Consider the following 25,308-nt stretch of genomic DNA (forward strand, 5'->3'; position numbering starts at 1 on the left):
ACCCCACTAGTTAGTTTGCCAACCTGAAAATTTATCCCAACTCATTCTTTTCTGTTAGTTGGCCAATCCTCTATCCATGCGAATATATTACCCCCAACCCCATGTGCCCTTATCTTTCATTACAACGGTGACTACACTTCAAAAGTACTTAACTGGCTGTAAAACGCTTTGAGACATCCGGTGGTCGTGAAAGGCACTATAAATCCAACACTTTCTTTAATGTGGCACCTTATCGAATGCCTTCTGGAAATCCAAATACACGACATCTACCAGTTCCCCTTTATACACACTGCACATTACATCCTCAAAGAACTCCAGCAAATTTATCAAACATGATTTCCCTTTTATAAAACCATGCTGATTCTGCTTGACTGCATTATGATTTTTTAAATGTTCTGCTACTCCTTCCTTAATGGACTCCAGCATTTTCCCAATCACCCCATAACTGTATATTTTGGGAATACAAGCCTGTTTTCTGTAATCTCTTCATAATCATAAAATGTAAAAACCTCAATCAAATCAGCCCTTAACCAATCTATATTCCAGGGAATACAAGCCTACTTTCCATAATCTCTCTTCATAAATCATAAATCTAATTTAATATTTATAATTTCTATGATCATGAATCTTAGCAAATCACCCTTAAACCTTATATAATCCAGGGGGCACAAGCCTACTTTCGATAATCTCTTGTAATAAATCATAATTCTTAATGTCCCTCCCAAGGCCTTAACGTATGTAATCTCTTCATAATCATGACTCTTAAATACCTCAATCCAATCACCCTTTAATATTTGGGAAATACAAGCCTACTTTCTGTAATCTCTTCATAATCTTAAAAATCTCAATCAAATCACCCCTTAACCTATTTATATTCCGGGGAATACAAGTCTACTTTCTATAACTTCTCTCCAATAATCATAAATCTTATCAAAGCACCCCTTAAACCTGTTTATACTCCAGGGAATACAAGCTTACTTTCTGTAATCTCTCTATCACATTCATAAATCTTAACTTCAGCCAAATATTGATTGGGCTGGGCACCAATTTATTGACTATTTCGAATAGGTTTTTTGTAATGTAATATTCCAATGGTTCATACATGGTCTGTGAAGGCTTGGCCACCACCTCATCTTTCAGGGAATACGAGCCTACTTTCTATAATCTCCCTTCAATAATCAAAAATCTGACCAAATCATCCCTTAACTTTACATGTTCCAAGGAATACAAGCCGACTTTCTTTAAACTAAATAGTGGTGGGGGAGGGTTCAGGTGAGGGGAAATCTAGGAAGTTAAAAGAGAAAGGACAAGGCAATAGTGCAGAGTAATGATAGGGGTAATGATAACCAGAGTGTGGCAGGAAGGGACAAATATAAGAATGCACCAGCAAATAGGGTCAGAGTAGGGAAAAATGGTATAAAGACAAAATTAAAGGCTCTTCATCTGAATGCATGCAGCATTCGTGATAAGATAGATAAATTGACTGCACAAATGGAAATAAATGGATATGATCTGATAGCCATTGCAGAGACGTGGTTGCAAGGTGACCAAAGCTGGGAACTGAATATTCAGAGGTGTTTGACATTTCAGAAGGATAGGCAGAAAGGTAAAGGAGGTTGGGTAGCTCTGTTCATAAAGTATGAGATCAGTGTAGTGAGAAATGATCTTGGCTCGGAAGATCAAAATGAAGAATCAGTTTGGGTGGAGATAAAACATAGTAAGGGAAATAAGTTACTGGTGGGAGAAGGCTACAGGCCCCCTAACAGTAGCTACACTGTAGGACAGAGTATAAATCAAGAAATAATGGAGGCTTGTAAGAAAGGTACTACAATAATCATGGGCGATTTTAATCTTCATATAGATTGGACAAATCAAATTGGCAAAGGTAGCCTTGAGGACGAGTTCATAGTGTGTATTCAGGACTGTTTGTTAGAACAATACATTGCGGAACCAATCAGGGAACAGCTTATTTTAGATCCGGTAATGTGTAATGAGACAGGATTAATTAATGATCTCATAGTAAAGGATCCCCTAGGGAAGAATGATCATAACATGACAGAATTTCACATTCAGTTTGAGGATGACAAATTTGGGTCTATAACTATTGTCTTAAACTTAAATGAAGATGGAGTTGGCTAAAGCGAACTGGGAAAATAGATTAAAAGCTAAGACGGTAGATAAGCAGAGGCTTATTTAAGGAGATATTTCATAACTCTCAACAAAGATATATTCCAGTGAGAATGAAAGACTGTACAAGAAGGATGAACCATCTATGCATAACTAAAGGAGTTAAGGATGGTATCAAATTGAAAAAAAGGCATACGATGTTGCGAAGATTAGAGGTAGGACAGAAGATTGGGAACTTTTTAAAAACATGCAAAGGATGACCAAAAAAATAATAGAGGGAGAAAATAGATTAAGGGTAAACTAGCAAGAATGATAAAACCAGACAGTAAGAGCTTCTACAAGTAGATAAAAAGGAAGAAAATAACTAAAGTAAACATTGGACCCTGAGAGGATGAGACTGGGGAATTAATGATGGCAAACAAGGAAATGGCAGAGACTTTGAACAAATATTTTGTATCTGTCTTCATGGTCGAAGACACTAAAAGTGTCCCAATAATAGCAGATAATCAAGGGGCAAAAGGAAGGGAGGAACTTAATACAATCACTAACACTAGAGATAAAGTACTAGGCAAACTAATGGGATTAAAGGCTGTCAAGTCCCTCGGACCTAATGGCCTACATCTTAGGGTCTTAAAAGAGGTGGCTGCAGAGATAGCGGATGCATTGGTTGTAATCTACCAAAATTTCCTAGATTCTGGAATGGTCCCAGCGGATTGGAAAACCGTAACTGCAAACCAAAAAACCTATTCAAGAAAGCAGGAGACTGTAAGGAAGTTATCCCAACATCTGTCATTGGGAAAATGCTGGAATCCATTATTATGGGAGTAGTAGCAGGACATGTAGAAAATCATAAAAGCAGAATCAGCATGGTTTTATGAAAGGGAAATCATGTTTGACAAATTTATTAGAGTTCTTTGAGGAAGTAACGAGCGGGGTGGATAAAGGGGAACCAGTAGATGTAATGCATTTGGATTTCCAGAAGGCATTCAATAAGGTGACGCACAAAAAGTTACTGCACAAGACAAGAGCTCACTGGGTTGGGGGTAATATATTAGCATGGATAGAGGATTGGCTACCTAACAGTAAACAGAGAGTCGGGATAAATGGGTAATTTTCAAGTTGGCAAACAGTAACCAGTGGGGTGCCACAGGGATTGGTGCTGGGGCCTCAACTATTTACAATCTAATTTAATGACTTGGATGAAGGGACTGAGTGTAATGTAGCCAAATTTGCTAACAATACAAAGATGACTGGGAAAGCAAGTTGTGAGGAGGACACAAAGAGTCTGCAAAGTGATATAGACAGGCTAAATGAGTGGGCAAAAAATTGGCAGATGGAGTATACTGTGGGGAAATGTGAGGTTATCCACTTTGGTTGGAAGAATAGAAAAGCAGAAAATAATTTAAATGGAAAGAGGCTACAGAATGCTGCGGTACAGAAGGATCTGGGTGTCCTCGTACATGAAACAAAAGGTTAGCATGTAGATACAGCAAATAATTAGGAAGGCAATTGGAATGTTGGCCTTTATTGCAAGGGGGGTGGAGTATAAAAGCAGAGATGTCTTGCTACAACTGTACAGGGCAATGGTGAGGCCACACTTGGAGTACTATGTACAATTTTGGTCCCCTTGTTTAAAGAGGGATATACTTGCATTGGAGGTAGCTCAGAGAATGTTCACTGGGTTGATTCCTGAGATGAAAGGGTTGTCTTATGAGGAAAGGTTGAGCAGGTTGGGCCTATAGTCATTGGAGTTTAGAAGAAAATTTTGAGGGGGCTTGATAGGGTAGATGCTAAGCAGGGGATCTAGAACTAGGGGGCATAGTTTCAGAATAAAGGGTCACCCATTTAAAATGAAGATAAGAAAAGTTTCTTCACTCAAAGGGTTGTGAATCTTTGGAATTATCTAGCCCAGAGAGTTGTAGAGGCTGAATCATTCAAGGCGGAGATAGACAGATTTTTGAGCTACAGGGAAGTCAAGGATTATAGGGATCAGGCAGGAAAGTGGAGTTGAGTCCATGATCAGATCAGCCATGATCTTATTGAATGGCAGAGCATGCTTGAGGGGCCAAATGGCCTACTCCTGCTCCTATTTCTTATGTTCTTATAATCTCTCTTCAATAATCATAATTCTTACCAAATATACATATTCCAAACTTTCCAAACTTAAGAAATAATATCAATATTAATTTCCATTCAATAATATCTTGGCTAATCTTCCAAGTCAACTCCACTTTCCTGGCCAAACCCAATATCCCGTGATTTTCCTAGAGACCAAAAATCTATCGATCTCCATCTTGAATATACTCAACAACAGCATCCACAGCCCCCTGTGGTAGACAATTCCAAATATTCACCACCCTCTGAGTGAAGAAATTCCTCCTCATCTCAGCCTGAAATGGCCGACCCCTTATCCTGAGACTGTGCCCCCTAGTTTTCGACACTCCAGCCAGGAGAAACGGCCTCTCTGCATCTATCCTGTCAATCACCCTCAGAATCTTGTATGTTTCAATGAAATCACCTTTCTTTCAAAGAGCCAGCACAGGCACGATGGGTCAAATGACCTCCTGTGCTGCAACATTCTGTGTCATCATAGAGATTCATTGCCTGCTATTTCCTGAGACTGATCTAGAGTTTGGAAAGATATAGGAGTCATGTTCTAGGCTATAATGTTTTCAGTATTATGGTGGATGAGCAGAAGATGTCATGTTGAAATTTCACCCCATTAGGTCTCATCTACTTCGCCGATAGCAACTCCGGGCAAACCCACAAAAGACTCTCACCTCGACATTACACCTCAACACCCATCAAGCAAACCAAGCTTTGAAAGTCTCCTTTTGCGGCGCAGAGGTAAACCATGCCAAAAAACCCTCCTATTTAGGATTCACGCTTGATCGCATCCTGTCATATAGACAACATCTCCAGAACCTTGGGAAGAAACTAAAGAGTAGGGTTAACTTGATCCAGAAACTCGCCGGATCCACATGGGGAGCAGACGCTCAAACCCTCTGTATAGTAGCACTCACCCTGGTGTACTCTACAGCGGAGTACTGCTCTCCAGCATGGCTATCAAGTCCGCATGACAAATCCGTTGATGCCCAGCTGAATTCTTCTATGAGAATTATCACCGGTACGCTTTTATCGAAACCAACACTTGACTGCCTGTGCTTGCAAACATCGCACCACCACACTTACACAGCGAATATGCAGTCTCCAGAGAATACAACCACAACACCAGCAAAGACATGTCAATCCAGGCTGACTTGAACAACCTACTGCCAATCCTTCTCAAATCTAGAAGGCCATTTTGGACCTTCAGCGATCTCCCCTCAGCCTTGCTGATCAATGGCAAAATACTTGGAAGGACTGCGACATAAGGAATGGATTGCTTATAGAGGACCCCACAGTACAAACCTACCTCGCAAACAGTGGACAACCATCAACCGCCTCAGATCATGGTAGATGCTGCCACCTTCTCCATAGGTGGAAGATTAAAGCAGCCCCATCATGCGACTGTGGAGCTCCTGATCAGACCCTGGAGCACTTCATTGAGCACTGCCCTCAGAGGAAATTTGAAAGCAGTCTATAAGACATCCACGCTGTTCCAAGCTTTGGTCTAGATATTGGCGTTTGATTTGTTTTGCTACGACCATACAAAAGAAGACAACTTACTTCTTCAGGGAAATGTCCTAAGAATTGTCTTAAATTCTATTCCTCGAATGAAGTCAGTCAGACTGAACATGGGCAATATAGAAGGACTAATGTTAATTAAAAACATGAGGCTTATGTGGAACAAAGCATTATTGCTGAAGCCAGGAATATAAAGGTGACACTCTTTATCTGAAAGAAGTGTAAGCATCTTTGTTTAAACTGAAATGTTAGATGACATGAATCTCTATCTGGTGTGTCTAGTTCTGGATGCTTCATGGATCTAAGGCTAGCAGGAGTACTAACCGGCGTTTGAGCTGACTGACACCAAAAGGGGTAGCTCCTCTCGTCCGTCATTCAGATTGTTGAGTGGAATTGAAGCAGTTTCCTTGCACTGATGTTGATACTAAAGGTTAGTTCCTGTTCTTTTAGCAGTTCTTGCAATAGTCTTTGTTCAAACAACAGCTTGCATTTATATAGCACCTGTAATGTAGCAAGACATTCCAAGGTGCTTAACAAGAGCATTATCAATAAATTCGACGAATGTCTGTCCCACCTGTAACAGGGTCTGTGGCTCTCGTATCGGACTGTTCAGCCATCAAAGAACTCACTTTGGGAGTGGAAGCGATTCCGAGGGACTGTCTATGATGATGATGACAATAAATTAATGTTGACATTGAATTACAGGAGATATTGTGATCAAAAGCTTGGTCAAAGAAGTAGGTTTTAAGAAGCATCTTAAAGGAGGAGTTCCAATTTGTTGGTAGGTGTTCTGTGTCTAGTGTCTGTAGAATCGTGCATCTGATTTTTTTTTTAAGTGCATGTATAACAGGCAGAGAGAGGTAGGTTACAGAAGTTAAAATTGCATAATTGTATTACTTAGATACATATTTCATAGACCTCACAGCATAGAAACAGGCCATTCGGCCCAACAGATCTATTTTGGTGTTTATGCACCACACAAGTCTCTTCTCACCCCTCTTTATCTCACCCTAGTAACATGTCCTTCTATCCCTTCTCCTTCATGTGTTTATCTAACTTCCTCTGAAATGCATCTATGCTGTTCGCCTCAACCACTCCCTGTGGCAGCGAGTTCCACATTCTCACCGCTCTCTGGGTAAAGACGTTTCACCTGAATTCCCTATTGGATTTATTAGTGACTGTCTTCTGCCGAAAGGTCGTCGACCTGAATCGCTAACTCTGTTTCTCTCTCCGCAGATGCTGCCTGACCCGCTGAGTATTTCCAGCATTTTCTGTTTTTTTTAATTTCAGATTTCCAGCTTCCCAGCTTGTTTTTATATTCATGGCCCCCAGTTCTGGTCTCCCTCCACAAGTGGAAACATCTTCACTATGTCTACCCTGTCAAACCACTTCATAACTTTGAAGATCTTTGCAGGTGCCACTTAGATGTACAAGAGTCCCTGACATTAAGGGAGGTGAGTTTTAAGCCAGCTGGTCCAGATACAGCTGCCAGTGCATGAAATGGATTTACGCAGGGATAGAAGATCCAGGAGGAGAGGAAATCACCTCTACAGATGGTAGTTCATTGCCCTGATGATCCCAGAGCAAGACAAGGCCACCAGCTTATCCACACCAGCTCGTAAGGAAAAAGTCCAGAAACATTGCCATCTACAATGTTCTAGGCTATAATCTATCTCATAGACTGGCTATCTAATGCTGTTAACTTACCTGCGATCTAAAGAGTCCAAATGGATCCCACCAAGCTATATTATTCTCGAGCACTGAACTCTACTTAAATCGAATAGCAAACAGTTGATGCTAATTTATTATGACATAAATGGCATAAACCTTTGTAACCTCTATTCATTGTCATCCAACCCTAATTACTAACTATTTGCATACTCAATGCTTACCTGCCACTAATTATGATTGAGGTTAATAAACTTTTACAAAAGCAAAATACTGCGGTTGTTGGAAATCTGAAATCCATCTTGAAACCTGTGTGTTTGTGAGGTCGTACAGAAGATATCACAATCTCCTCTACGTCTATCTTGTCAAACCCCTTCAATACGATATGATGAGGTGAAATGAATTATCAGAGACGTATTCACGTTAAAAGTCATCATAGGGGAAATGATATGCACCTTCCCCCACACCTCCCCTACCCCAGAGTAAAATAATCCTCACACTTCCTGACATAAAGTTCTGGCCAATATTTATCCCTCAATCAAAATTTTAAAAAACAAATTATCTGTCTCTCTTCTCCTTTAAGACGCTTCTTAAAACATACCTCTTTGACCAAGCTTTTGTTCACCTACCCAAACAGCACGTCCCAAACCCGCGATCTCTACCGCCCGGAAGAATAAGGGCAGCAGGCGCATGGGAACACCATCAACAGCAAGTTGTACTCCAAGTCACACACCATCCTGACTTGGAAATATATCGCCATTCTTCATGGTCGCTGGGTCAAATTCCTGGAACTCCCTCCCTAACAGCACTGTGGGAGCACCTTCACCACATAAGAACACAACAAATAGGAACAAGAGTAGGCCATACGGCCCCTCGAGCCTGCTCCGCCATTCAATAAGATCATGGCTGATCTGATCATGGACTCAGCTCCACTTCCCGCCTGCTCCTCATAACCCATTATCCCCCTATCTTTTAAGAAACTGTCTATTTCTACCGTAAAACTATTCAATGTCCCAACTTCCACAGCTCTCTGAGGCAGCGAATTTCACAGATTTACAACCCTCTGAGAGAAGAAATTTCTCCTCATCTCTGTTTTAAATGGGCGGCCCCTTATCCTAAGGTCATGCCCTCTAGTTCTAGTCTCCCCCATCAGTGGAAACATCCTCTCTGCATCCACCTTGTCACGCCCCCTCATAATCTTATACATTTCGATAAGATCACCTCTCATTCATATGAATTCCAATGAGTAGAAGCCCAACCCACTCAACCTTTTCTCATAAGTCAACCCCCTCATCCCCGGAATTAATCTAGTGAACCTTCTTTGAACTGTCTCCAAAGCAAGTATATCCTTTCGTAATAATGGAAACCAAAACTGCACGCAGTATTCCAGGTGTGGCCTTACCAATACCTTATATAGCTGTAGCAAGGCTTCCCTGCTTTTAGACTCCATCCCCTTTGCAATAAAGGCCAAGATACCATTGGCCTTTCTGATCACTTGCTGTACCTGCATACCATCCTTTTGTGTTTCATGCGCAAGTACCCCCAGGTCCCGCTGTACTGCAGCACTTTGCAATCTTTCTCCATTGAAATAATAACTTGCTCTTTGATTTTTACTGCCAAAGTGCATGACCTCACACTTTCCAACATTATACTCCATCTGCCAAATTTTTGCCCACTCACTTAGCCTGTCTATGTCCATTTGCAGCATTTTTGTGTCCTCCTCACACATTGCTTTTCCTCCCATCTTTGTATCATCAGCAAACTTGGCAATGTTACACTCAGTCCCTTCTTCCAAGTCATTAATGTAGATTGTAAAGAGTTGGGGTCCCAGCACCGATCCCTGCGGCACCCCACTAGTTACAGGTTGCAAACCAGAGAATGCACCATTTAACCCGACTCTCTGTTCTATGTTAGTTAGCCAATCCTCTATCCATGCTAATATATTACCCCCAACCCTGTGATCTTTTATCTTGTGCAGTAACCTTTTATGTGGCACCATGTCAAATGCCTTCTGGAAGTCCAAATACACCACATCCACTGGTTCCCCTTTATCCACCCTGTTTGGTTCATCCTCAAAGAATTCCAGCAAATTTGTCAAACATGACTTCCCCTTCATAAATCCATGCTGACTCTGCCTGACTGAATTTTGCTTATCCAAATGTCCTGTTACTATTTCTTTAATAATGGATTCCAACATTTTCCCATCCACAGATGTTAGGCTAACTGGTCTATAGTTTCCTGCATGGACTGCAGCGGTTCAAGAAGAACATAAGAACATAAGAAATAGGAGCAGGAGTAGGCCACCTGACCCCTCGAGCCTGCTCCGCCATTTAATAAGATCATGGCTGATCTGATCATGGACACAGCTCTACTTCCCTGCCCGCTCCCCATAACTCTTGACTTCCTTATCGCTCAAATATCTGTCTATCTCTGCCTTAAATATATTCAATGACCCAGCCTCCACAGCTCTCTAGGGCAGAGAATTCCATAGATTTACAACACTCAGAAGAAATTTCTCCTCATCTCAGTTTTAAATACGCGGCCCCTTATTCTGAGACTATGTTCCCTAGTTTTAGTCTCCCCTATGAGTGGAACTATCCTAACTGCATCCACCTTGTCGAGCCCCCTTATTATCTTATATGTTTCGAAAAGATCACCTCTCATTCTTCTGAACTCCAATAAGTATAGGCCCAACCTACCTTCATAAGTCAACCTCCTCATCTCCAGAAGCAACCTCGTCAACCTTCTCTGAACAGCCTCCAATGCAAGCATATCCTTCCTTAATTACAGAGACCAAAACTGCACGCAGTACTCCAGGTGTGGCCTCACCAATACCCTGTACAGTTGTAGGACTTCCCTGCTTTTATACTCTATCCCCCTTGCAATAAAGGCCAACATTCCATTTGCCTTCCTAATTACTTGCTGTACCTGCACACTAACTGTTTGTGTTCCATGCACAAGGACCCCTTGTGAGAAGATGGCTCAACACCACCATGTCAGTCGTGACTTAGTTGGTAGCACGCTCGCTTCTGAGTCAGAAGATTGTGGGTTCAAGTACCCACTCCAGAGACTGAGCACAAAAACCCAGGTTGACATTCTAGTGCAGTACTGAGGGAGCGCTGCACTGCTGGAGGCATTAAACGGAGGCCCCGTCTGCTCTCTCAGGTGAAAATAAAAGATCCCATGGCACTATTTGAAGAACAGCGGAGGTATCCCTGGTGTCCTGGCCAATATGTAACCCTCAATGAACATCATTATAAAAACAGATGATCTGGTTTTTATCACATTGCAGTTCGTGGGAGCTTGCTGTGCGCAGATTGGCTGCTGTGTTTCCCACATTTCAATAGTGACTACACTCAAAAAGTACTTCATTGGCTGTAAAACGTTTTGAGACATCCGGTGGTCATGAAAGGTACTGTATAAATGCCAGTCTTTCTTTCTCAAGGGCAATTAGGGATGGATAATAAATGTTGGCCTTGCCTGCATGCCGAGGACGAATAACACAAAACGGGATAGAGGTCACTAAAATTATGAAAGGTTTTGATAAGAGTGGATACAGAGAGCATGTTTTCATTTGTGGGGAAGAGCATAACTAGAGGCCATCAATATAAGATAGTCAGCAAGAAATCCAATAGGGAATTCAGAAGAAACTTCTATGCCCAGAGAGTGGTGAGAATGTGGAACTCGCTACCACAGGGAGTGGTTGATGCAAATAGTATAGATGCATTTAAGGGGAGGGAACAAGGAAACATAGAAAATAGGTGCAGGAGTAGGCCATTCGGCCCTTCGAGCCTGCACCACCATTCAATAAGATCATGGCTGATTATTCACCTCATTACCCCTTTCCTGCTTTCTCTCCATACCACTTGATCCCTTTAGCCGTAAGGGCCATATCTAACTCCCTCGTGAATATATCTAACGAACTGGGCTGAACTACTTTCTGTGGTAGAGAATTCCACAGGTTCACAATTCTCTGAGTGAAGAAGTTTCTCCTCATCTCGGTCCTAAATGGCTTACCCCTTATCCTTAGACTGTGATCCCTGGTTCTGGACTTCCCCAACATCGGGAACATTCTTCCCGCACCTAACCTGTCCAATCCCGTCAGAATTTTATATGTTTCTATGAGATCCCCTCTCATTCTTCTAAATTCCAGTGGATATAAGCCAAGTCGATACAGTCTTTCTTCATATGTCAGTCCCGCCATCCCGGGAATCGGTCAGGTGAACCTTTGCTGCACTCCCTCAATAGCAAGAATGTCCTTCCTCAGATTAGGAGGACAAAACTGACACAATATTCAAGGTGTGGCCTCACCAAGGCCCTGTACAACTGCAGTAAGACCTCCCTGCTTCTATACTCAAATCCCCTAGCTATGAAGGCCAACATGCCATTAACTTCTTCACCGCCTGCTGTACCTGCATTCCAACTTTCAATGACTGATGTACCATGACACCCAGGTCTCGTTGCACCTCCCCTTTTCCTAATCTGTCACCATTCAGATAATATTGAGTTCCTGTTTTTGCCACCAAAGTGGATAACCTCACATTTATCTACATTATACTGCATCTGCCATGCATTTGCCCACTCACCTAACCTGTCCAAGTCACTCTGCAGCCTCTTAGCATCCTCCTCACAGCTCACATTGTCACCTAGCTTAGTGTCATCTGCAAACTTGGAGATATTACATTCAATTCTTTCATCTAAATCATTAATGTATATTGTAAATAGCTGGGGTCCCAGCACTGAGCCCTGCAGTACCCCACTAGTCACTGCCTGCCATTCTGAAAAGGACCCGTTTATTCCTACTCGTTGCTTTCTGTCTGCCAACCAGTTCTCTATCCACGTCAGTACATTACCCCCAATACCATGTGCTTTAATTTTGCACACCAATCTCTTGTGTGGGACCGTGTCAAAAGCCTTTTGAAAGTCCAAATATACCACATTCACTGGTTCTCCCTTAAACACTCTACTAGTTACATCCTCAAAAAATTCTAGATTTGTCAAGCAGAATTTCCCTTTCATAAATCCATGCTGACTTGGACCGATCCTGTCACTGCTTTCCAAATGCGCTGATATTACATCTTTAATAATCGATTCCAACATTTTCCCCATTACCGGTCAGGCTAACCGGTCTATAATTCTGTTTTCTCTCTCCCTCATTTTTTAAAAAGAGGGTTATGCTGAGTTAGATGAGGCAAGATGAGGGAAGAAGCTCAAGTGGAGCATAAACGTCGGCATGGACTGGTGTGGCTGAACGGCCTGGTTCGGTGTTATATAGCCGAAGAAAAATATCTCCTTGTGCAGCATGGTGTGAAATTTTGTGAAACTCAGTGAAAGGTTGTTGTATTATTGGTGCATCCCAATGTTCAAGCCCATTGAGTTACAAGATAAAACACAAGAATTAGGAGGCCATTTGGCCCCTCGCACCTACTCTGCCATTCCCTTTGCACCTGCTCTCCCTATCTTCATTCCCTTGGTGTCCAAAAACCCTATCGATCGGTCTTGACAAGCCCGGAGTGAAAAAAAAAATGTTATCCTCAAAAGTCCTAAACAGCCGACCCAGTATTGAGCTTGTGACCCCAGACTCGAGACTCAAACACCCTCTCTGGCACCTGCGCGGTCTAGCCCGGTTTCAAATAGCCCAAGTATAAATGATGGGGCAACAAATGTCAAGAGGATGTCCCAAATGGATCCTGGTATAAAAAGATGGCAAGAGCTCCCCGCCAAGAGTGGGTGAGGTTGGCTCTGAAAAGAGCCGTTGTGTGTATTGTTGGGAGAACCCTTCACTTGGAGCTGGTGTACTTGGTGACCGCCTTGGTGCCCTCGGACACGGCGTGCTTGGCCAGCTCCCCCGGCACCAGCAGGCGCACGGCGGTCTGGATCTCCCGCGATGACATGGTGTGCCGCCGGCTGTAGTGGGCCAGGCGGGAGGCCTCGCAGGCGATGCGGTCGAAGACGTCGTTGACGAACGAGTTCATGATGCTCATGGCCTTGGACGAGATGCCGGTGTCGGGGTGCACCTGCTTCAGCACCTTGTACACGTAAATGCCGTAGCTCTCCTTGCGGCTCCGCCGGCGCTTGCGGTCGCCCTTGTGGTGCGACTTGGAGACCGCCTTCTTGGCCCCTTTCTTGGCGATGACCTTGCTGGCGATCTCCGGCATGTTGTCCTGTCCGCTCCGCACTGCTGCCTGGCCGTCGCCGCCGCGCCGCCTTATATAGACCCCGTTATGCAAATACAGGATCAGCAGGCGACCCCTTTTCCTATTGGCCAGACGCCCAGACCTGCGTCACGGACCGCTGAGTCCTGCACTGACAACTCTTGTCTCTGTCTCTCCCACAAGACCTGCTGAGTACACAGCTATTTCAACTCCTTTTATTTCAGCTACAATCTGAAATTTGGCTGCTGAAAAATATTCAGCAATATATTTTAGATGTGTAAAAGTGCAACAAAAAGGCATAAAGGATAGGTATAGAATACTTAAGTAAAAAGATTTTGCCATTTTTTTAAAGTAACATTAATAGAATATGTAAGTAAAAGATTTTGCCATTTTTTTAAAGTAACATTAATAAAATATTTAAGTAAAAGATTTTACCATTTTTTTAAGCAACATTAATTTAAACTTCGTGCTACACGTTGTCATAAAAAGAAGAAAGACTTGCATTTATACAAGCGCCTTTCACAACCATGATCATCATAGACAGTACCTCGAAATTGAGGAAGACTCGCTTCCACTCTAAAAGTGAGTTCTCAGACGGCTGACTGCAGTGCGGGCAGGTACAGCAGGAGCAGCGAGGTCGGGGCGAAGGAGCAGCAAGAATTCGTCGAGGGATGTGATCAGGGCCCAGAAGAGGCGAGGGCCCAGGGGCAGCACGGACCAGCCCACACTGCGATATGTGTGCGCACTAGGTCCGTGCAGCAGAGCAGGTCTCCAGTCGTCCACTGGACCAAGACCTAGCTCTGTCGAGCCCGTGTGGTGGCTGGTGTGCAACGGCCACCACACGTTAAAAAAAATCCACGCACAGTCATCTTCCACCCTTCAACATGTAGTTCGGGACCTGGGGTAGTCGTTGAAGGAAAGGGTGGTTGGAGAGTCTGGTTTACCGCACGCTCCTTCCGCTGCCTGCGCTTGGTTTCTGCATGCTCTCGGCGACAAGACTCGAGGTGCTCAGCGCCCTCCCGGATGCTCTTCCTCCACCTAGGGCAGTCTTGGGCCAGGGATTTCCAGGTGTCGGTGGGGATGTTACACTTTATCAGGAGGCAAGATGACCACTGGGCGTCTCAAAGCACTTTACAGCTAATGAAGTGCTTTTGGAGCGTAGTCGCTGTTGTAACGTAGGAAACGAGGCAGCCAATTTGCGCACAGCAAGATCCCACAAACAGCAATGTGATAATGGGCAGATAATCTTTTTTAGTGATGTTGGTTGAGGAATAAATATTGGCCCAGGACAATGGGAGAACTACGCTGCTCTTCTTCGAAATAGTGCCCTAAGATCTTTTACGTCAACTTGAGAGAACAGACAGGGCCTCGGTTTAACGTCTCATCCGAAAGACGGCACCTCTGACAGTGCAGCGCTCCCTCAGTTCTGCACTGGATTTTTGTGCTCAAGTCTCTGGAGTGGGACTTGAACCAACAACCCTCTGACTCAGAGGTGAGAGTGCTACTCACTGAGCCACTAGCTGACACTACAAGGACATATAAAGAATTATGGAGGTAAAGCAGGTTTTGCATCCTCCTGCTCATCAAGAATTCAATGCATCAACTTCATTAACACACTCTCGCACAACCCTCAAATTCAACTGGATTTAAAATACGATTCTTTGGGAAGTAGAGCAGGATTAAAGCGCTTTCATAAGAACATAAGAATTAGGAACAGGAGTAGGCCATCTAGCCCCTCGAGCCTGCTCCGCCATTCAATAAGATCATGGTTGATCTGGTCGTGGACTCAGCTCCACTTACACCCTCTCTCCCCATAACCCTTAATTCCCTTATTGGTTAAAAATCTATCTATCTTTGACTTGAAAACATTCAATGAGCTAGCCTCAACTGCTTCCTTGGGCAGAGAATTCCACAGATTCAGAACCCTCTGGGAGAAGAAATTCCTTCTCAACTCGGTTTTAAATTGGCTCCTCCGTATTTTGAGGCTGTGCCCCCTAGTTCTAGTCTCCCCGACCAGTGGAAACAACCTCTCTGCCTCTATCTTGTCTATTCCTTTCATGATTTTAAATGTTTCTATAAGATCACCCCTCATCCTTCTGAACTCCAAGGAGTAAAGACCCAGTCTACTCAATCTATCATCATAAGGTAACCCCCTCATTTCTCGAATCAGCCTATTGAATCGTCTCTGTACCCCTTCCAAAGCTAGTATATCCTTCCTTAAGTAAGGTGACCAAAACTGCACGCAGTACTCCAGGTGCGGCCTTACCAATACCTTATACAGTTGCAGCAACACCTCCCTGCTTTTGTACTCCATCCCTTTCGCAATGAAGGCCAACATTCCATTTGCCTTCCTGATTACCTGCTGCACCTGCAAACTAACCTTTTGGGATTCATGCACAAGGACCCCCAGGTCCTTCTGCACCACAGCATGTTGTAATTTGTCCCCATTCAAATAATATTCCCTTTTACTGTTTTTTTTCCCCCCAAGGTGGATGACCTCACACTTTCCGACATTGTATTCCATCTGCCAAACCTTAGCCCATTCGCTTAACCTATCCAAATCTCCTTGCAGCCTCTCGGAGTCCTCTACACAACCCGCTTTCCCACTAATCTTAGTGTCATCTGCAAATTTTGTTGCACTACACTCTGTCCCCTCTTCTAGGTCATCTATGTATATTGTAAACAGTTGTGGTCCCAGCACCGATCCCTGTGGCACACCACTAACCACTGATTTCCAACCGGAAAAGGACCCATTTATCCCGACTCTCTGCTTTCTGTTCGCCAGCCAATTCTCTATCCATGCTAATACATTTCCTCTGACTCCGCGTACCTTTATCTTCTGCAGTAACCTTTTGTGTGGCACCTTATCGAATGCCTTTTGGAAATCTAAATACACCACATCCATCGGTACACCTCTATCCACCATGCTCGTTATATCCTCAAAGAATTCCAGTAAGTTAGTTAAACATGATTTCCCTTTCATGAATCCATGCTGCGTCTGCTTGATTGCACTATTCCTATCCAGATGTCCCGCTATTTCTTCCTTAATGATAGTTTCAAGCATTTTCCCCACTACAGATGTTAAACTAACCAGCCTATAGTTACCTGCCTTTTGCCTGCCCCCTTTTTTAAACAGAGGCGTTACATTAGCTGCTCTCCAATCCGCTGGTACCTCCCCAGAGTCCAGAGAATTTTGGTAGATTATAACAAATGCATCTGCTATAACTTCCGCCATCTCTTTTAATACCCTGGGATGCATTTCATCAGGACCAGAGGACTTGTCTACCTTCAGTCCCATTAGTCTGTCCAGCACTACCTCCCTAGTGATAGTGATCATCTCAAGGTCCTCCCTTCCCACATTCCTATGACCAGCAATTTTTGGCATGGTTTTTGTGTCTTCCACTGTGAAGACGGAAGCAAAATAATTGTTTAAGGTCTCAGCCATTTCCACATTTCCCATTATTAAATCCCTCTTTTCATCTTCTAAGGGACCAACATTTACTTTAGTCACTCTTTTCTGTTTTATATATTTGTAAAAGCTTTTACTATCTGTATTTATGTTTTGCGCAAGTTTACCTTCGTAATCTATCTTCCCTTTCTTTATTGCTTTTTTAGTCATTCTTTGCTGTTGCTTAAAATTTTCCCAATCCTCTAGTTTCCCACTAACCTTGGCCACCTGAGACGCATTGGTCTTTGATTTGATACTTTCCTTTATTTCCTTGGTTATCCACGGCTGGTTATCTCTTCTCTTGCCGCCTTTCTTTTTCACTGGAATATATTTTTGTTGCGTATTATGAAAGAGCTCCTTAAAAGTCCTCCACTGTTCCTCAATTGTGCCACCGTTTAGTCCTTGTTTCCAGTCTACTTTAGCCAACTCTGCCCTCATCCCACTGTAGTCCCCTTTGTTCAATCTGTATTACAAATTCAACCATATTGTGATCACTCATTCCGAGAGGATCTTTTACGAGGAGATTGTTTATTTTTCCTGTCTCATTACACAGGACGAGATCCAAAATGGCTTGCTCCCTTGAAGGCTCTGTTACATACTGTTCTAAGAAACAATCCCGTATGCATTCTATGAATTCCTCCTCCAGGCTACCCCCTGCGATTTGATTTTCCAGGCAGAAACAGGGGGATGAAGTGGTAGGCCAGGCAGCATCTGTGGAAAGGGAAACTTTTCAGATCAATGACCTTTAAACACATAACAAATAGGAGCAAGAGTCGGCCATTCGGCCCCTCGAGCCTGCTCCGTCATTCATTAAGATCATGACTGATCTTCGACCTCAACTCCACTTTCCTGCCCGATCTCCATATCCCTTGATTTCCCTAGAGTTAAAAAATCTATCGATCTCTGCCTTGAATATACTCAACGACTGAGCATCCACTGCCGTCTGGGCTAGAGAATTTCAAAGATTCACTACCCTCTGAGTGAAGAAATTCCTCCTCATCTCTGTCCGAAATGGCTGATCCCTTATCCTGAGATTGGCCCTCTAGTTCTAGACTCTCCAGCCAGGGGGAAAGAGACTTCCTTCAAAACTGCAAGAAGTTAACGATTAGCACAGAGGCAGAATGACGAGTGCAGAAGAGCATGCCAGGAGCAACACCAGGTGAACCTAAAAATGAGGGATCAATCTGGGAAAGCTGCAACTCAGGACTACATGCTGAACAGCAGAAGTAGCATGCTATAAACAGAGCTAATCAATCTCACAACCAACGGATCAGATCAAAGCTCTGCAGTCCTGCCACTTCCATCGTGAATGATGGCAGACAATTAAACACCTAAAGGAAGGAGGAGGCTCCATGAATATCCCATCCTCAATGATAGCGGAGTCCAGCACGTGAATGCAAAAGACAAGGCTGAAGCGTTTACAACCCTTTTCAGCCAGAAGTGTCAAGTGGATGATCCATATCGGCCTCCTCCTGAGGTCCCCACCATCACAGAAGCCAGTCTTCAGCCAATTCGATTCACGCACATGATATCAAGAAATGGCTGAACACACTGGATACAGCAAAGGCTATGGGCCCTGACAACATCCTGGCTGTTGTGCTGAAGACTTGTGCTCCAGAATTAGTCAGGCATCTAGCCAAGCTGTTCCAGTGCAGCTACAATACTGGCATCTACCCGACAATGTGGAAAACTACCCAGGCATGACATGTCTACAAAAAGCAGGACAAATCCAATCCGGCCAATAACCGCCCCATCGGTCTACTCTCAATCATCAGCCAAGTGATGGAAGGTGTTGTCGACAGTGCTATCAAGTGGCACTTACTCACCAATAACCTGCTCACTGATGCCCAGACCTTATTACAGCCTTGGTCCAAACATGGGCAAAAGAGCTGAATTCCAGAGGCGAGGTGAGAGTGACTGCCCTCGACATCAAGGCAGTATTTCACTGAGTGTGGCACCAAGGAACCCTAGTAAAACAGAAGTCAATGGGAATCAGGGGAAAATTCTCCGCTGGCTGGAGTCATACCGAGCACAAAGGAAGATGGTTGTGGTGATCAATCATCTCAGCCCAGGACATCGCTGCAGGAGTTCCTCGGGGCAGTGTCCTCGACTCAACTATCTTCAGCTGCTTCATCAATGACTTTCCCGCCATCATAAGGTCAGAAGTGGGGATGTTCGCTGATGACAGTGTTCAGTTCCATTCGCAACTCTTCATAAAATAAAGTAGTCTACACCTGCATGCAGCAAGACCTGGATGACATTCTGGCTTGAGCTAATGTGGCAAGTAACATTCGTGCCACGCAAGTGCCAGGCAATGACTATCTCCAACAATCAAGAGTATAACCACCTCCCCTTGATATTCAATGACATTACCATCGCCGAATCTCTCACTATCAATATCCTGGGGGTCATCATTGACCAGAAACTTAACTGGACCAGCCACATAAATACTGTAGCTACAAGAGCGGGTCAGAGGCTGAGTATTCTGCGGTGAGTGCCTCACCTCCCGACTCCCCAAAGCCTTTCCACCACCTACAAGGCACAAGTCAGGAGTGTGATGGAATACTCTCCACTTGCCTGGAGGAATGCAGCTCCAACAACACTTGAGAAGCTCGACACCATCCAGGACAAAGCAGCCCGCTTGATCGGCACCCCATCCACGACCTTAAACATTACTCCCTCCAACACTGTACCGTGGCTGCAATGTGTACCATCTACAAGGTGAACTGCAGCAACTCGCCAAGGCTTCTTTGGCAGCACCTCCCAAACCCGTGACCTCAGCAACCGAGAAGGACAAGGGCAGCAGGCGCATGGGAGCACCACCATCTTCACGTTCCTCCCCAAGTCACACACCATCCTGATTTAGAAATATTTTGGCCGTTCCTTCATCGTAGCTGGGTCAGAACCCTGGAACTCCCTCCCTAATAGCACTGTGGGAGTACCTTCACCACACGGGACTGCAGCGGTTCAAGAAGGTGGCTCACCACCACCTCCTCAAGGGCAATTAGGGATGGGCAATAAATGCTGGCCTTGCCAGCGATACCCACATCCCAGAACAAATAAAATAAAAGGGGAGGAAAGAACACAAGGGAAAGTCTGTGGTCAGGAGTGATTAAATGCCAAATGGGATGGTGCAAGGCGAAGGAGCAAGAGCTGGTTATGGGACAAGAAACAAAAGATGGGTCCAGAGGAGTTGTAAATGGCAAAGTGCCTAATTGAACGAGGCGCTGAAGCTTCCATAGACCATGTATGAACATTGGAATATTACATTTTAGTCAATAAATGGATGCCCAGCCATCATGTTGCTCCTGAATGGGGTACTGAATTTGCATGTTCAGCCATGAACTCATTGAATGGCGGTGCAGGCTAGAAGGGCCGAATGGCCTACTCCTGCACCTATTTTCTATGTTTCTATGTCTGACACCAACTCAAATGTATTAGCTCTGATCAAGCTTGTGGTCATCTGCCCCAATATAATCCAGAGGCTGCAGAGAGCCTGAGAGGGCAAGAACATGACAAATGGAATGCAATGTGGGGAAGTGTGACAGGGGGAAAGCTAAGATCTTTGATTATTAAGAGAATACAGATGTTAAATGTTCCTATGATTCTCCTGTGAAGGGCCTGGGGAGATGTAGATTTATGATTATTGGAGATTACATAAAGGAGGCTGGTATACACAAAATTAAAGTATCATGTAGACATCTCATTCAAATTAGATGTTAAATCGTCTGGTAACTCATGTGCAGGGTCTGGGGGACTTGTTTCAAGAAGAGATTGAATATGGGGCATGTTGGTTTGATTATGGAACTTGAATGTTAAATGATTTCCCTGTATTGGGTCAGTCTAAGGATAAGGGGTAGGCCATTTAGGACTGAGATGAGGAGCAACTTCTTCACTAATCTGTGGAATTTCCTGCCGCAGAGTTGTTGATGCCAGTTCATTGGATATATTCAAGAGGGAGTTAGATATGGCCCTTACGGCTAAAGGGATCAAGGGGTATGGAGAGAAAGCAGGAAAGGGGTACCGAGGGAATGATCAGCCATGATTTTATAGAATAGTGGTGCAGACTCGAAGGGCTGAGCGACCTGCTCATATTTTCTGTGTTAAGTTATGATTATTGGAAATTAGAGGCCGGTATATAAAATCATGTAGACATCGCATTCAAATGACAGATGTTAAATCGTCTGGGAACTCATGTGCGGGGGGCCTGGGGTGGGACGAAGATTTGTTTTTAGGATCAGTAAGAGATTGAATATTGGGGGCATGTTGTAATGTTTGAATGTGGAACTTGAATGTGAAATGATTTCCCTGTATGGGGGAAGAGGGACAGTGTGTGTCCCGGGTTCAGGGCCGGCTATAAACGCTGGTTCCTGCCCTTTCTGGTGACCGGGTTGGGGGGTGGCTCTGAAAAGAGCCGTTGTGTGTGCGCGGACCGGGGGGGAAGGGAGGCTCAGGCGCGCTCGCCGCGGATGCGCCGCGCCAGGTGGATGTCCTTGGGCATGATGGTGACTCGCTTGGCGTGGATGGCGCACAGGTTGGTGTCCTCGAACAGCCCCACCAGATAGGCCTCGCTGGCCTCCTGCAGGGCCATGACGGCCGAGCTCTGGAAGCGCAGGTCGGTCTTGAAGTCCTGCGCGATCTCGCGGACCAGGCGCTGGAAGGGCAGCTTGCGGATCAACAGCTCGGTGGACTTCTGGTAGCGGCGGATCTCCCGCAGGGCCACTGTGCCGGGCCGGTAACGGTGCGGCTTCTTCACACCGCCCGTGGCCGGGGCGCTCTTGCGGGCCGCTTTAGTGGCCAGCTGTTTGCGGGGAGCTTTACCCCCGGTCGACTTGCGCGCCGTCTGCTTGGTCCTGGCCATTTTTTCCTCTCTTTCTCTCTCTCTTGCTACTCCGAGAACCCGAATAGCCGCTCAGCACCCCCCGCGCCCGTCTTTTAAAGGCTCCCGCTCCTCCACTCCCCCCCACGCTGATTGGTTCGGACCGCAGCCACACCTGATTGGTCGCACCGCATCCGCTTGCTCCAAGCCGATTGGTTTACATCTGTCGTCCGTGCGGCGGGAATCCCACCGCGCTGATTGGGTGAATCCGCGCGCTCTGATTGGAGCGTTTTTCAATCCCCCTCCCCCCCCCCCCGCCGAACAAGTGCCAGCCAGTGGCTCAGTCACAAGGTAGTGGGTTCAAGTCCCCACTCTGGGTACTTGAGCACATAGATCTAGGCTGACACTCCCAGGACTGAAGGTGGTAGGTTCAAGTCCCACTCTCTGGGTACTTGAGCACATAAATCTAGGCTGACACTCCCAGGACTGAAGGTGGTAGGTTCAAGTCCCACTCTCTGGGTACTTGAGCACATAAATCTAGGCTGATACTCCCAGTGCAGTAGGTTGTGGGTTCAAGTCCCACTCCAGGTACTTGAGCACAAAAAAATCTAGGCTGACACTCCCAGTACATCACCATAGGCAATCCCTCAAATCGAGGATGACTTGCTTCCACATCAAAAAGTTCACAGGTGTTTCAATGATTGACCTAAAATTCCAGGTCCAAACTAAATCTTGAAGGGTGGAAGTTGGGTTGGCGTGGATTGTTTTTAACGTGTGGTGACCATTGCACACCAGCCACCACACGGGCTGGATAGAGCTAGGTGTTGGTCCAGTAGCAAGGATTAACCAAGACGACTGGAGACCTGCTCTGCTGCACGGACCTAGTGCGCTCACATATTGCAGTGTGGGCTGGCCCGTGCTGCCCCTGGGCCCTCGTCTCTTCTGGGCCCTGAACTCGCACCTCTCCTGGTCCACGATCACCTCCTAGTACAGAAGGTCGTGGGTTCAAATCCCAATTTGGGTACTTGAGCACAAAAGAAATCTAGGCTGACGCCTCCCAGTGCAGTGCTGAGAGAGTGCCGCACTGTCAGAGGTGCCGTCTGTTGGATGAGATGTTAAACCGAGGCTCTGTCTGGCCTCAAATATCCCATGCCACTATTTCCCCGGTGTCCCGGCCAATATTTATCCCTGAGTCAACAGAAAAAAAAAATGGATTATCTGGTCATTATCACATTGCTGTTTGTGGGAGCTTGCTATGTGCAAATTGATTCCGGCCACAGCCACACCTGATTGGTCGCACCGCAACCGATAGTTCACATCTGTCGTCTGTGCGGCTGAAATCACACCGGGCTGATTGGGTGACTCCGCGCGCTCTGATTAGAGTGTTTTACAATTCAGGAACTAAACTGCACCCCGCCCTCCACCTCTTCCCAAGCTGGCCGAAGGGCGGGAAATTCAAAATTCAAGTCTTCACTTCATTCTTTTTTTCCCCGCCACTTTTAGAAACATAGAAACATAGAAAATAGGTGCAGGAGTAGGCCATTCGGCCCTTTGAGCCTCTATCACCATTCAATAAGATCATGGCTGATCATTCAACCTCAGTAGCCCTTTCCTGCTTTCTCTCCATACCCCTTGATCCCTTTGGCCGTAAGGGCCATATCTAACTCCCTTTTGAATATATCTAACAAACTGGCCTCAACAACTCTCTGCGGTAGAGAATTCCACAGGTTAACCACTCGCTGAGTGAAGAAGTTTTTCCTCATCTCGGTCCTAAATGGCTTACCCTTTATTCTTAGACTGTGACCCCTGGTTTAGGAACTCCCCAGCAACGGGGACATTCTTCCCGCCTCTAACCTGTCCAATCCTGTCAGAATTTTGAATGTTTCTATGAGATCTCCTCTCATTCTTCTAAACTCCAGTGGATACAAGCCCAGTTGATCCTCATATGTCAGTCCTGCCATCCCGGGAATCAATCCGGTGAACCTTCGCTGCACTCCCTCAATAGCAAGAACATCCTTCCTCAGATTAGGAGACCAAAACTGAACACAATGTTCCAGGTGTGGCCTCACCAAGGCTCTGTACAACTGCAGTAAGACCTCCCTGCTCCTATACTCAAATCCCCTAGCTATGAAGGCCAACATGCCATTTGCCTTCTTTACCGCCTGCTGTACCTGCATGTCAAACTTCAATGACTGATGTACCATGACACCCAGGTCTCATTGCGCCTCCCCTTTTCCTAATCTGTCACCATTCAGATAATATTCTGCCTTCCTGTTTTTCCCACCAAAGTGGATAACCTCACATTCATCCACATTATACTGCATCTGCCAAGCATTTGCCCACTCACCTAACCTGTCCAAGTCACCCTGCAGCCTCTTAGCATCCTCCTCAAAGCTCACACCGCCACCCAGCTTAGCGTCATCTGCAAACTTTTGAGATATTACACTCAATTCCTTCATCTAAATCATTGATGTATATTGTAAATAGCTGGGGTCCCAGCACTGAACCCTGCGGCACCCCACTGGTCACTGCCTGCCATTCCGAAAAGGACCCGTTTATTCCGATTCTCTGCTTCCTGTCTGCCAACCAGTTCTCTATCCACGTCAGTACATTACCCCCAATACCATGTGCTTTAATTTTGCACACCAATCTCTTGTGTGGGACCTTCTCTTGCCCGCCCCCTATTAATGTTTATCTTCTCCCAATAGTGTTATACAGCTCCATGGGGTGTCTTGCAGATCTCTTGTGCACCCAGCCAACTGGCTGAGAAGGTGATGGTGAGCTGCCTTCATGATCAGCTGCAGTCTGTGTGGTTAAGGTCTCCCACAGTGCTGTTAGGGAGGGAGTTCCAGGATTGTGACCCAGCGACGATGAAGGAACGGCCGATGTATTTCCAAGTCAGGATGCTGTTCATTGAGGGATAAATATTGGCCGGGGCACTGGGGATAACTTCCCTGCTCTTCTTCGAAATAGTAGCCGTGAGATATTTTACGTCCACCCGAGAGAGCAGGCGGGGCCTTGGTTTAACGTCTCACCCGAAAGACGGCACCTCCGACCGTGCAGTGCTACTGGGATGGTGTGTCACTTGGAGGGGAACGTGGAGGGTGATGGTGTTCCCATGTACCTGCTGCCCTTGTCCTTTGAGGTGGAAAAGGTCGTGGGTTTGGGAGATGCTGCTAAAGAAGACTTGGTGTGCATCTTGTAGATGGTACACACTGCAGCCACTGTGCACCGGTGGTGGAGGGAATGAATGTTTAAGGTGGTGGATGGGGTGCCGATCAAGCGGGCTGCTTTATCCTGGATCGTGTCGAGCTTCTCGAGTGTTGTTGGAGCTGCACTCATCCAGGCAAGTGGAGAGTGTTCCATCACACTCCTGACTTGTGCCTTGTAGATGGTGGAGTAAATTAAATATACAGAGTGACTATTAGTACTGTCCTTTCTCTGTCCTTCTGCGCCTGCACACT

The 25,308-nt window shown here is 45.3% G+C and overlaps 2 protein-coding genes across 2 annotated transcripts; both read right to left on the bottom strand.

Moving 5' to 3' along the window:
- Positions 1-13,179: 13,179 nt before the first annotated feature.
- LOC139230383 (histone H2B 7-like) lies at positions 13,180-13,591 on the bottom strand. The gene has a single exon (XM_070862211.1). The coding sequence runs from the start codon at positions 13,578-13,580 to the stop codon at positions 13,203-13,205; it is 378 nt and encodes a 125-aa protein (XP_070718312.1). The 5' UTR covers positions 13,581-13,591; the 3' UTR covers positions 13,180-13,202.
- A 7,851-nt stretch (positions 13,592-21,442) lies between these two features.
- LOC139230384 (histone H3-like) lies at positions 21,443-21,915 on the bottom strand. The gene has a single exon (XM_070862212.1). It carries the CDS (start codon positions 21,884-21,886, stop codon positions 21,476-21,478), a length of 411 nt encoding a protein of 136 aa, XP_070718313.1. The 5' UTR covers positions 21,887-21,915; the 3' UTR covers positions 21,443-21,475.
- Positions 21,916-25,308: the final 3,393 nt, after the last annotated feature.

Source organism: Pristiophorus japonicus, chromosome 19 (genome assembly GCF_044704955.1).
Source record: "Pristiophorus japonicus isolate sPriJap1 chromosome 19, sPriJap1.hap1, whole genome shotgun sequence".
NCBI classification, from domain to species: Eukaryota; Metazoa; Chordata; class Chondrichthyes; family Pristiophoridae; genus Pristiophorus; species Pristiophorus japonicus.